This window comes from Oratosquilla oratoria, chromosome 20 (genome assembly GCF_046742065.1).
Source record: "Oratosquilla oratoria isolate Oo_2021 chromosome 20, ASM4674206v1, whole genome shotgun sequence".
Lineage (NCBI taxonomy): Eukaryota > Metazoa > Arthropoda > Malacostraca > Stomatopoda > Squillidae > Oratosquilla > Oratosquilla oratoria.
The window spans coordinates 34,801,365-34,816,054 of NC_134796.1; the positions used below are offsets into that span (position 1 = coordinate 34,801,365).

General features: G+C 42.7%; 1 protein-coding gene across 1 annotated transcript; it reads right to left on the bottom strand.

The window, feature by feature from the left end:
* Positions 1-6,366: 6,366 nt before the first annotated feature.
* LOC143036178 (uncharacterized) lies at positions 6,367-12,665 on the bottom strand. Its single transcript, XM_076203425.1, has 5 exons — positions 12,501-12,665; positions 10,731-11,704; positions 9,327-9,800; positions 7,929-8,020; positions 6,367-6,467 (listed from the first exon to the last, which is right to left on the bottom strand). The coding sequence occupies exons 1-5, from the start codon at positions 12,663-12,665 to the stop codon at positions 6,367-6,369; spliced, it is 1,806 nt and encodes a 601-aa protein (XP_076059540.1).
* Positions 12,666-14,690: the final 2,025 nt, after the last annotated feature.

The following is a 14,690-nucleotide window of genomic DNA, read 5'->3' on the forward strand; positions in this document are numbered from 1 at the left end:
TATATATATATATATATATATATATATATATATAGTGTATGTGTGTGTGTATTCATTTATTTGTGCATATATATGTGTGTGAATAAATTCATCCGTAACTCACGTCTTGTTTCCCCGGTGAGCGTGAAATCGTGATCTATGGTCTGCCCCCAAGCGACGGCCATGATGGTGATTGCGTGGTCGTGGAAGCCCTCGTCACGGTGCAGGCGATCCGACATGACGCGAGGTGACAGAAACTCGTAGCCGTCTCTTCCGTGCCTGGGCGCTTCGATACCTGCACGCATTCGAGTGGAGAAAAAGGAAAACAGGTGAAAGAATTAAAAGAATTGAGATGCAATTGAACATTACGGATGTAAGTTACCTTCTCTATGCTTAAAACTTTGTAGGTTAGAGTACCATCTATATATATCATATTGATGAGACCGGTTTCCATAAATATATATACATTAAGACATCTAAGAAATAGTATGTACATACATATATAGTATGTACATACATATGGTTATCGATCTATGAAGGGGTATTAAGGCTGCTGTGAATGCTATCAGTCTCTGAGGTGTTTTTGCTGCCTTCGTGATGTGTATGATCATTTGCAATTTTGATTACATCGTCGTGCACTTACTTATGCAGATACAGTATCATTTCTGTATGTACAGACTTGAATTTTACATAAACAGAAATATCATAATATTGTCATTTAAATAAATAGTTTAATATTGAGTATTTACAGGATGAGGATCAAATATATTGTTACAATACATTGGTAGTGTGTATGAGATATATGGCTTACGGGAACAGTTTACGCGGGAAAACGGTATGCATGAATTTGAGAAAACTGAATACATAGAGAATGCAACTCCAGCTTCGCGGGAAAACGGTATGCAGGACTGAGAAAACTGAACACATAAATTAGAGAACGCTACTACAGCTTCGATACTTGAACACATCTAAGTGGGTAAATGATAGTAGTATATGACTGGGAGATAATCAGTGAAGCTCAGTTGGACAGGACGAGGCCGCGACTTTAAAAGCGGTAATCTGCAAGTGTGTGCGCAACAGTGAAAGTACGCGAAGCACAGACATATATTGATGTGCATTAAGTAGTATATTTGCCAAAACACAGATGCAAAGTAATTGTAACCTTCACAACACTATCAGTTAGTTAATAAAGGTTTATTGTATAAATATGTACAGCTATACATACATTGATATATAATGCGGGCAACAGCCCGCCAGTGGGGGAGTTGTTATGCCCTAGTGGGTGGAAGGTGAGGGCTTAGGGAGGTTAGTGTCATCAACACTATCATCTCATTTGTGAACCTGGTTACATCGTCGTGCACAGCTTTGGTTGAATGTTTATGAACTTACTTATGCAAATACAGTTCTATTTCTGTATGGACAGACTTGAATTTTACACAAACAAAAATATTATAATATTGTCATTTAAATAAATTGTTTGATATTGATGATTTAGAGGATGAGGATCAAATATATTTTTACAATACATTGGCAGTGCGTATGAGATTCTTACGGAAACGGTTTACGCGGGAAAACGGTATGCATGAATTTGAGAAAACTAAATAGATAGATTAGAGAACGGAACTACAGCTTCGATACCTGAACGCAACTGAGTGAGAAAACACAATAAATAAAGGAAAGAAAGGAAAGAACTGAAGTGCAGTGGCATGAAAAGGAATAGAATAAAAAAAATGTAAACAAACCTGCACGCATTCGAGTGAGAGAAAAAATAAACAAAGAAAATAAACTGAATACAATGACACTACATGGGATAGAATTGAAAACATGTAAACAAACCAGCACGCATTCAAGTGATAAAAGAAATATAAATAAAGGAGAAAAATAAATTGCAATCAGGTGAAATTACACTATTGTAATGTATTATTGATGTATTGTAATAATAATTTACAACATTATTGAAATCTATTGCTATTCAATTTGGAGTGCACTTCTTTAGATTTACCTATTTAAGGGATATGTTACAAGTGATACAACCAGTGGAAATTGTAAATAATCGTCCAACTGCTGGCAGTGTAACGTTGTCTGAACCATGATCGAATGTTGGGTTTCGTGTCTTCAAATTTGCTGCTCCTGACCTAGAGAGACACAATAGCTTTAACCCTTTTAAGCCGAAAAAAAATGAAAGTAAGAATTTGTTGTTGCCTCTTTGATATATGCATAATGTGAACCTAAACTGCAAACATATGATGAAAATTACTCCATATGTACAATGGTTCTCATTTTATTGACGAAAATGTGTTGTTGCGCAAACGCAACGAGCGGCGTTTCGACCGCAATACATGTTGCGTAAGAGGAATTTTAAAAATGATGTATAAAATTCACTTTTGATACATACGTAGAATTTCCTGACTAAAAAGGAAACCTTGAATTTCTTTATTATAAACTAAAGGAAACCAAAGAATACAGCCCTTAGAGATAATACAGCTCTCGAAGTGGAGAAATGAGGTGCATGTGATAATAAAAAAGAAAAATCATAATAAAGAAATAGTACAACCTATCTTAGATATATTTTCTCAGGATTCTCCTGGCCTACATGGTATGGTACTGCACTGAACACTTTTGATGCAGGTATACTTTACATTTCTGGCATATGAATACAGTCTGACTGTTACACAACCTGCAACGACAGCGTTTTGGAGAATCCGATGTCGCGATGTGATGCCCAACATTATCATAGCGCATTTGTGCCGATACACCTGCAACACTGAGAACTGATCGTGATCTTCCTGGATTATTTGGCTTTTTGCCGTGATTCTGTAGCCATTCAGTAGCAGCAGCACGTACGAATGACAACATGTCCTCCTTGTAACCTCCTTCTCTTGCAAAAATCCAGGCATTGTTTACACATACTGTCAACAAGTATGTGACAATTAGAAAGTACCACTTTTTCCCACGAATTGAAGGCCTGTACTGAGCAATATTTTGATCTACCCTATCAACACCACCCACTTTCCGATTATACTGATGGATGGCATTTGGCATCAAAACATTCATACGTTTCTTCTGAGAAGCAACATAGCGTTCAGCCTTCACTTGTGGTGATACTCCATACTCAGATGATGCAATTGTTACAATGCCATTATCTTGCCAGCGTGCTGCAATTATCCCTGATTCAGCATCACAAAAATGTTTTTCAGTTCCCCTAGGTAATTTCATAAACTTTGCAGGATTTGTAAATGGGCATTTTTCGATTCGGTTTTTTCTTAGTGTGCCAGTAGCATCATGACCCATGCTCTTGATTTTTTCTACAAGTTTGAGGGATGTAAAGAAGTTATCAAAGTAAAGGGATAACTTCTTTGTTGGATAACGTTTTCCTATCACATCCAAAACATCAAGTACAACTTTTCCATCAAGTCCATAAGATGCATTAGCCTTATCCTTTGCACCATCTTTGCCTTGGTAAACAGATATATAAAAAACATAGCCATTTGGATCAACTGCAACCCATGCTCTATATATAACCCCATCGTACAGGTTTTCCCCTGATGAACTGTTTTGTGGGATACCGACCAAAATAAGGTATCATTGACTCATCAATGGATATATTTATTGGCCCAAATACTTCCCCGTACTTGAGAAAGTTGCCATTCAGGATTTCCATGAGGGAAGAAACTTTGCCATACTTGTCATTTTTGGGAAGCTTTGTGTTGTCTGCAGCATGAAAATATTTCATGATCTCATCAAAGCGATCGCGGCGCATGGAGTCGGCAATAAGCTCATTATACACGTCTGGTTGTCTCTGCCAATAGAGTCTGCGACGTGGAACGCAACAGTAGCCTGACACTAACAAAATTCCTATGAAGGTTTTCATTTCCTCACTTGTCAGCGTAAATGAATGTTTACCATTCTGTACTGCATAGTTTACAGTTTGTTTCACAAGGTGATCAATAGCTAATACATCCAAGAAAAGCTCAAGGGTCTCACTAGGCTTACGTGGAATATCAGCAATTGATGGTTTATATGGGTAACATGGAACATTTGTCTTTTCTGGGAGATCCTGTGCTTTCCATTTTCTGAGTTTTCTGATTTTCTTTTTCTGGGATGCTTGTCTTTCAGCATTTTCATCTACATCATCTTGCGACACTGTGGAATCTAACACTGCAAAAGCAGTTAGCTGTGTTCCGGGAAGATTAGAGATATCCACGCTTTCTTCTTCGCCAGAATCTTCATCCGTCACAGCACCATCATTTGCAGGCATGATGTAAACGTCATGTGTTTCAGTTTGTTTGACCATTCCACTGGATTCATCTTCATCACTAATTTCACTCTCGTCAGACATAGTAGGTCTCTCTAGCTCGTCTAAGATCTCGTTCAAATTCATTTTTCTGAAAAAAATAATGATAATGGAATTTATATATCGTAAAATGTTTGTAGACGATATGTATGCTTTCAACAAACAAGTTAGGCTACACAGATGTATTCATTCACTGCAATTATATGCGCAAAAAAAAATATATGCGTTACAAAATAACTACTTCAATGAAGAGGCCGGTGCCGATGGTTGCGTTAGCACAACTTTTTCTTTATAAAGTTTTTACACAACTGCCATCAGCATACTATCAAAGAAAATATGGTTCAAAAACGTTCTGTCATGAAAAGAAACATAGAAGATTTTTATGAACAAATCCCCGATGATAGTTTTCCTTACTCACCTCCTTTTTGATGAAGACATTGTATTTCAGAAAATGGAGCTTCTTTCACTTGCTTTTCCCCTCAAATGATGAGACGTGTGACATCATATGAACCTTCCACTGGGAGTTCTGGGTGTCTACGGGTATCGGAAGCAGCTACAGGATACAACATGCCGTTCTATCGGTGTAGCTCGACATCATGTTGTAGCTTGTTTCACGTTGCGTTGACGCAACGAGCGGCTTAAATGGGTTGAAATTTTCATTATTCGCCAATTGCTATGATGTCGATAATGTAACTGTTAGCGAAGCATACATTATCATCTATACGGAATGAAACTAGATGAATGATATAAAGAAAACAAATGATAGTCAATGGAAAATGTAAAGGTAACCGCGTGCTTGCGTTCAGCGGCCAATAGGAAACCTTGTAGGCCCTCCGCGGTGCACGACACAATGTCGAAAGACAGAACGTCGAAACGACAGAACGTCGAAACGACAGAATGTCGACTGCGACAAAATGTCGAAATTTCAGATATCGACGTGATTATGTACATAAAATCACCGGAAAATGCAAGCCTGTGTTCACGCTCAACAATAATAACTGAAATATCAACCAAAAACTTGGTGCCCTCCCTAATTAACTTTCTTGACTGTACATATGTACTAATTTCAAAATCAATTCTTGAACTATATTCATTCGAATACAAAAAGGAGGAAAAAACTTTCTTGTCTGTACATAAAGTGGATATTCTATTTTCAAAATAATTCCTTGAACTATATTCATTCAAATACAATACAAAGAAAACATGGCAGAATTCTTCGTTGCTCAAAAAGGAGGGGAAAAAATTCATGCGAAGGTTTTCTTTTCACCAAAAACAAATGTATTTAGGAAAAAAATATACTGGCGCTGCGAGGACCATGCCTGTTCAGGAAAAGCTGTAACTGTTGATGATGTGATAATAACCACAAAAGCTCACAATATACATGGACCAGGATTAGGAGCATCGCCAAAGAAATTTTGGAAGGGACCTCGCGGATACTATGCCAAAAACTCTCCAGCCATCTTCCAGAAGAGGTTCATGGATAACTTCCGGAAGAGTCGAGCATCAAAAGGATGATTCAGAGGCAGCGTCGTAAAAACCAGTCGGGCTTACCTCGTAGTGTTACAGACCTTACTCTACCTGTGGCACTTTTGACGTCTCCCCGGGATTGTATTATCAACTCTACACCCTGCATGCACCAGTGATAGGCCAAATGCTGCCTCTCCTTTTCGTGTTGACAACCAAGAAAACCGGAGACGCTTACTGTCGTATCTTCTCAGCCATCTAAGAAGCTGCATCACAACGCGGTCTGGATCTCAGGGTCAATATTTACAGAAGTGACTTTGAACGTGCTACTATGGAAGCTACAAATAATATCCTGTCTATGCAGAAGGTCGAAGCTTGTTTCTTTAACAAGCGCACGGGAGAAAGGTTATGGGTTTGGGCTTGCGTGAAATGTACGTGAACGACAGCGGTTTTGCACAGACTTAAACAGCTGACTGCTTTGGCTTTTGTTCCCCCCTTTCATCCGACATCTCAAAAGCTTTTTATGAATTTATTTCAGATATGACTGCTGAATGTGACCCTTTCGTAAATTACATCAGAGAAACATACATTGGATACTATCAATACGAATACCAGTACACCCAGCCTCGTCATTTCTCTGCGTCGTGGATCATGGACAAAGCCAAGTTTTCTACCGTGTCATCCAAGAAGAACCGAGAACGACAAACCACCTTGGAGGGTGGCATCGGAACTTTCAAGGAGCAATTGTAATTGAACTGGTATAAGTCACTGTTGTTTAAGTTGTTTTATCTTCATCATTATGTTAGAGAAGAAAATCATGCCGAGCGGCCATGATGGGTCGAGTGATTTGGGAAATATCGTATTTTTTGCCGAGTTAGATTTTCTTTAAAACAATATCCATCTTCAAACAACCTCTTATAGTAATGATTAGTCAAGTGCCACTAATATAAAAGGCACACATGACCGAATGATCAGTGAAATGCATATTTCGACATTATGTCGCATTCGACCATCTGTCGTGTCGACATTTTGACAATTCGACATTCTGTCTTTCGAAGAAAATTTTGTATTGAATATTTGGCTGATTTTGGCACACACACTTATCTCAAACCTTTACCTTCGTCAAAGGACTTATGACAAAGCATTAGATTCTATCTACTCCGGGGAGTCCTCAACTTACGCCGTTCTCGATCTTCAGTTCACGACCTATTTCGTTCCCGACCTACGTCGTTTTCAAACTACGTCGTCCTCGACATTACGGCGGTACAGAATGTTTAGTTTCATTTGTCATTTTGAAGATTGTTCTAATCTTTATTATTACTATTTTTTGAATTAGTTTCATGTATGTAATTTTTCCGTACGTTAATTATTTCATTATTCGTATTAAACAATTATTTTTTAGCAAATGGCTTCACGCCTCCCCCTCTATCCTTTTTACAGCTCGGGGGGGGGGGCTCTAAATTGGTAACCACTGCCATATATGAGTCCCCCCCCCAAAAAAAAAAAAAAAAAAAAATCCCGCCAGCATTAGGGGAATCTGAATAAAGTAATTTGGTTTTGGCCAAAAATATTCAAACAATCTACTCCACAAACGTGTTTTATACAATCTTCTATGATCACATTTCATTCAGCACCAGTTAGGGTCCGGATTTCATCTGTGTTACTACAGTTTAAGTTGAAAAAATGACTGGTTGTAAGACAGCTCATAACACAGTAAATGAAATTTTGGTCTCATCAGGAGAAGTCATGTCTCCATTTTACGTGAAAACAGGTAGGTCAAATTTCCCCAAACTGTAGCTAGTGAGGACTCATCAAAGAAAGCGATTTTTATAATATCAACTTGTTCTTATCTAGAAAGGTCTATGGACATTATTAATTAATTCTTTAATAAATTTGTTTATCTATTTATCTCTTTATCTTTTTTCTTACTCCCACCGTTGTGTTTACAACGATGGACGTGGCCAGCAGCTTATGATATAAACTTTTGTTTATTTGGAAAAACCGATGGGTATATTTATTTATTCATTTATTTATTTATCTACACATTATTCTATTTGTGTTTTTGGCGCCCACCATTGTATTTACACCGATAGATGTGGCCCGTACTTTACTAACGTTTGGGGAACTCTGAGGCAGGCCGACCTTTTGGTTACAAAAAAAAAAAAAAAAAAAAAACAGAAGAAGCACTCACCGTCAGCGTATACAGGTGGGAGTGTGCGCTTGAAGGCCGTGCTCCACGTTGGGTTCCCGATGTTGTTGCAGCGTCCGTCGAATTTTCGGTACCTGTGGTGAAATTGTAAATAGTTTTAAGAGAATATTAGATAATTTTCTGGATGGGGATGATAGAATGCCATGGACATTGAACTGTATAGTGAAGGGCTTATGGTCCCTTGCAGTCACCTCCGTTCTTATATTCTTCTGTATATCTACCTGCATGGACACCTTGTGAGTGCCCGGTTATCGTTATCGAATGATTTAGCTGTGGTGTAATGTAATTAAACCACACTTATAGTGTGTTGACCACAAAATTGTCAGTTACACAAAATATATTTCTGTGCACAGACACTTTGCCTGTACCCAATGTCCAATTACAGGAGAGGTATATGTATCAAAGGACACCAATACTCCCATAAAAGCGGTAGCCCCTTTTTTCACTGATACATATATTCATCGCGTGTGTGCAATCAGTAAATGATATGTTTGAAAGATAAAAATGGGGAGATCATTAAATGCAGAGACAGAATGGTAAAAAGGGTAGAAGAATTTTACCAAGAGCTTTACTCGTCAAAGACCGTAGTTGAGTCAGTAAATTTATCTGTAGACGTTAGTTGTGTACCAGAGATTACAAAGGAAACCAACCAAATGGAAACCAACCGAGAGAAAAGGAAAGCTTTAAAAGCGGATATTTGACTCTAGATCATTTGCAGGTGATAAACTAACCAATCGAGAAAACGACAGAATAAAATATACCTCTTTGTTTAGCTTTTGTAGATTACGAGAAGGCCTTTGACTCGGTAGAACAAATAGTAATACTAAATTTGCTACGCAAGCAAGGTACAAACGAATAGATCGTAAGGGCTCTAGAAAAGATTTATGCGAAAGGTACTGCTGAAATTCGACTACATAAAAACACAGAAAAGATCGTGATCGAGAAAGGAGTACGGCAAGGCAATACATTTTCACAAAAATTAAATACAGCTTGCTTGAAAGAGATTTTCAGAAGGTTGAGTTGGGAAGAGGAAAGTTTGAAGCTTAATGGTGAACATTTGAACTAAGATTTGCGAGTGACATAATTTTTTCATTGGTATTAGCAAAGTATTTGCAATATATACTATTAGATATCAACAAAGTGAAGCTACAGATCTAATAGAATCGCATTAATGTTAAGGATAGTCTCATCCTCGCTACTGGACTCTAGGTACGTGAGACATTCATACAATCACCAACTTCTTTAAATGTACCATTATGATGGAGACCTACGTTTATTACGTATGGAAACATTATAATAAATTAATTGGTTTTACCGTGCTACGAAAATAAGTTAATAAAGGTTTATTGTATAAATATGTACAGCTATACATTGACATACAATGCGGGCAACAGCCCGCCAGTGGGTGGAAGGTGAGGGCTTAGGGAGGTCAGCGAGGGGGGGGGGGGCGCCGCCCTGAGCACCCCAAGCATTACGTCCATGGGCGTGTGGCGGACAAGGAGGGCAGCTCTCGTTGCCCGACTGCTGAGGAGGCTGCCTTCTGCAGGGTGGGCGGGGGTCTGCGGCGCTGGTCGGAGGGCCTCCGTGGCCGGGCAGGACAGTAGGTAGTGCAGCAGTGGGTGGCGGCTATGCCTACCGCAGTGATCGCACTGTTGCCCTTGGAAGCCGTCATACAGCTCCTCCCTGGTGCAGTAGCCCAGCCTAACTCTTTGCAACAGTACGCCGTCCGCCCTGGGCTGTTGATGGAAGGCGCTCAACGTCTGATAGTCGGTGGTGGCGGCGTACCAAGCAGCTAGTCTTTTTGCTCCTTCTAACTGCCGGTGAGTCTGGTGGGCGCGGTGGGCTGCGGCACGCCTGACTCGCGCCTTCACGTATGACAGACTATGTGGCACGTGCCTGGTCACGTGGGGAGCGCCAGCGGCTCTTTTTGCAGCAACGTCGGCGGACTCATTGCCGCGCACGCCCACGGGGCTGGGCATCCAGTGCAGCCTTACCCGACGTCCCTGTGCGGCGAGGCTCTGCAGGCTGCCCAGGATGGCGGTGACGAGTCCCACGTTGTCGCCGGGGCACGGCCGCTGGAGGACCTGCCACGCCGTTCTGGAGTCTGTAAGTAGGACCACAGTAGCCTCCTGGGGGTACAGGTCGTGCTCCGGGGGCAGGAGGATGGCTATGAGTTCTGTCTGTAGGGTGGAGCAGCAATTCAGCGTTTTTTTTGAGCAATACTACGAAATTAATTAAGTTAATAAAGGTTTATTGTATAAATATGTACAGCTTTACATACATTGACATACACTGCGGGCAACAGCCCGCCAGTGGGGGAGTTGTTGTGCCCTAGTGGGTGGAAGGTGAGGGTTTAGGGAGGTCAGCGAGGGGGGGGCGCCGCCCTGAGCACCCCAAGCATTACGTCCATGGGCGTGTGGCGGACAAGGAGGGCAGCTCTCGTTGCCCGACTGCTGAGGAGGCTGCCTTCTGCAGGGTGGGCGGGGGTCTGCGGCGCTGGTCGGAGGGCCTCCGTGGCCGGGCAGGACAGTAGGTAGTGCAGCAGCGGGTGGCGGCTGTGCCTACCGCAGTGATCGCACTGTTGCCCTTGGAAGCCGTCATACAGCTCCTCCCTGGTGCAGTAGCCCAGCCTAACTCTTTGCAACAGTACGCCGTCCGCCCTGGGCTGTTGATGGAAGGCGCTCAACGTCTGATAGTCGGTGGTGGCGGCGTACCAAGCAGCTAGTCTTTTTGCTCCTTCTAACTGCCGGTGAGTCTGGTGGGCGCGGCGGGCTGCGTGCACGCCTGGCTCGTGCCTTCACGTACGACAGACTAGGTGGCACGTGCCTGGTCACGTGGGGAGCGCCAGCGGCTCTTTTTGCAGCAACGTCGGCGGACTCATTGCCTCGCACGCCCACGTGGCTGGGCATCCAGTGCAGCCTTACCCGACGTCCCTGTGCGGCGAGGCTCTGCAGGCTGCCCAGGATGGCGGTGACGAGTCCCACGTTGTCGCTGGGGCACGGCTGCTGGAGGACCTGCCACGCCGTTCTGGAGTCTGTAAGTAGGACCACAGTAGCCTCCTGGCGGTTCTGGGCGTGCTCCAGGGCCAGGTGGATGGCCACAAGCTCTGTCTGTAGGGTGGAACAGTAATCCGGCGTCCTCTCGAGCAGTTCGGTCCCAACGGTGATGGCAGCGGCGCCCGTCCTGCTACTCTCGGGGTCGACTGAGCCGTCGGTGTAGTATATGGCACCGCCCGGCTCAGACACCTGCGCCACCGCCATGAGGGTGTGATGCCGCAGCTCCTCGGTGGTGCAGAGCGCCTTGCTGGCCGGTAGCCGGGTGGTGGAGAACTCTGCTGTGGGGGGCTCCCACGGGGGTGGGGCTCGGTAGGTGGGGGCCGGGAGGTCGGCGTGTGGCCAGCGCCAGCTGTTAATGTGGGCGAGGCTGCGGGTGGCCAGGGTGGACTGGAGTAGCCACGGGTTGCGGTGGAGGACATCGTTCCCTTGCGTCATTGCAAGCCGTAGTCTTCTCTGTGCTACTCCTTCGGAGTCGCGCTGCAGGACCCTGGCCACGCGGCAGGCCACGCTCTGTTCTACTCTGGTGGCGAGTGGCACTAGGCGGGTCTCGTTCTGCATGACGCACGCACTGGTCCATCTCGGACCTCCCAGCATCGTCCTCATGGCGGTGTTTTGCAGCACTTCGAGCCGCTTCTGTTGGCTACGGGAGAGCGATATGAGGACTGGGTCATTTGCAAAACTTGTTATATCGCCGTGCACACCCTCAGGTGAATGTTTATGAGATTACTTATGCAAATACAGTGTCATTTTTGTATATACAAACTGAATTTTTACATAAACAAAAAGATCATAATAATGTTACTTGAATAAATAGATTAATGTGGAGTATTTAGATAATAAGGATCAAATATATTTTTACGATACATTGGCATAGACAATATGATTTACGGGTACAGTTTAAGCGGGAAAACGGTATACACGAATTAGAGAAAACTGAATACATGAATTAGAGAACGTAACTATTAACGTCACTACAGCTTCGATACCTTCACGTATGTGAGTGAGAGAGAAAACATAAATGAATAAAAGAGAAAAATGTAAGAAATGAAGTGCAGTGGCACGACAAGGAATAGAATAAAAAAAAATGTAAACAAAGTAAACAAACATGCACGCATTCAAGTGAAAGAGAAAAAATAAACAAAGGAGAGAGAGAAAAGAAATTGGATGCAATGGCGCTACATTAAATAAAAACAAAAGCATGATTATATGAACAAACCTGCTCGCATTCAAGTGAGAGAGAAAAATAGATAAAGAAAATAAACGACAGGCAATGGTACTACACGGAATGAAACTAGATGAATAATATAAACAAATGATAGTGAATGGATAACGTAAAGGAAAATGAATTAAAGTAGGATAAGACAATGAATATTTTACATTACACTGTAATTACACTGTATATACAGAAATGTGACTGTATTTGCATAAGTAAATTCATAAACATCCACCTGAGGGTATGCACGGCGATGTAACCAAGTTTGCAAATGAAATTCATTACCTGACGGAATGTAAGCTTACGGTAAGTAATACGTAACGGATGAAACATGTAGACATCTGGGGTGAGTGGAAGGTAGTAAATGTTACCACTACTGGTGTTCGGGGATAATAGGGAGAGAATTTCCTCAAGGCCAACAACCCCAGTCTCCCCCTGTTGCCCCCCCATATCGCAGCCTCAACTAACTCGATGGCGAACACAGTTCTCACAGCCTATCTGCTCGTGTGGTTCAAAACTGATGTCCTTAGGCCCCTGCATCATCCTCTGCCCCGACCTAGAACAACATCTTAGCCTCATCCGAAACCTCCATGGTGACCCTGCCACAGCTCCTGAACGCCTGCTGTAAAACAGCCCCAAAGACGCCGGACGAAGACAGCTGGTCTTCACGGCCCACCTCATCTATAAAACTGATAAATCCTCAAACCCTAAACTCCACCCTACCCGCCAATCCTCCACTTACATATATACAGTACATGTACATACATAATATGTATATATGTGTGTGTGTATGTATGTATATATATATATATATATATATATATATATACATATATATATATGTGTGTGTGTATAAGATAATAATGACAATTAAAAAGATAAGACAACACACATTACATGATAAACTCATATTACACATATTACATGACAAACACACATTACATGGTAAATTAAAAGCCAGTCCCAAAATCAGCAAGGGCCGCTGGGACAAAAGAAAAGAAAGAAAAAAAAAAAAAAGAGCATCGCGGCGAATGAAATCGCCTACCACCATCCAGTTGTTAGGAAGTACTCCTATTCACTTTAAGTGACAAGACATATCAGGGTAATAATAGTTCAGGACGTGCACGCTCCGCCCCTCCTCCACTGTGATGGAAGTGACCACCTCGTAACCCTCGTCCAGGGAGAAGCCAGGCAGCGACCCGGACTTAAAAGCCTATCCTTGCGAAACATAAGTGGCGACGCGCACCATTCCTGAATCATCAGTCCCTACAAACGGAGGGTAGTGGTATCCTGGCAGAGCCGGTAGAAGGTGGGGACGTTTCAGTAAGGACTGTAGTGCAATTATTTCGTATGAGTTGTTTTCGAGATGTTGCACTAAAAGGTCCCAGGCGGTGTTGATCGCTCGGCAGTTCCACTGCATGATCCTAAGCGCAGCCATTATTTGCAATTTCCAAAATGGTACGCAGGATCACGAAGATACCGTCTAATAACTTGGCCGCTTGTGGGTTAGAATGGGCCATATTATCTTGCAGGGACTTGACGGTGGACCGAAGGCTCCCGATGGTGCTGGAGAGAGATGTATCTTTTGGTGTGGGAGGGAGTGTTGAGTCGCCAACTCTCTGTGTGGAAACTGCTCCCATCTCAGCAGGGGGGACAGCGTCCTCAGGTGAGGTGGATTCAGTGGTGGCCGCTGGGGTGGTGGGTTTGACGCGCTTGGCCTTCCTTTTGCGGTTCTTCTTCCCCTCTGCTACGACAGCACCGGGTGTGGCTGAGGAATCTTCTTTTGGTGGAGAGCGTACGTTGGCGCTATAGCTCTTGCCGACTTCGGTGGAAGATGCAACGTCCAAGGAGACGGTGGTTGAGGTGGGAAGGCTTAGATTTGCCTCCTTTTTCGGGGGTTTTGGGTTCTTGGGGGGAGCAGCGAGGTCTCTCTCTTTCGCCCATTCATCCTTTAAGTAGGATTTCCAACGTTCCCTGGCGATGACCAGAGCCTCTGCGAAGGGGGTATAGCGCTGGTTTTTCACTTCATACGCTATTTTCCGGATGGCTACCTCCGGACAGTTGGGGTCACTCGCAAATCTTAGTTGGTTCAAATATTCACCATTAATCTTCAAACATTCCTCTTCCCAACTCAATCTTCTGAAAATCTCTTCCAAGCAAGCTGTAATTAATTTTTGTGAAATTGTATTGCCTTGCTGTACTCCTTTCTCGATCTTGATCTTTTCTGTGTTTTTATGTAGTCGAATTTCAGCGGTACTTTTCGCATAAATCTTTTCTAGAGCCCTTACGATCTATACGTTTATACCTTGCTTGCGTAGCAAATTTAGTATTGCTATTTGTTCTACCGAGTTTAAAGGTTTTCTCGTAATCTACAAAAGCTAAACAAAGAGGTATATTTTATTCTGTCGTTTTCTCGATTGGTTAGTTTATCACCTGCAAACGATCTAGAGTCAAATATCCGCTTTTAAAGCTTTC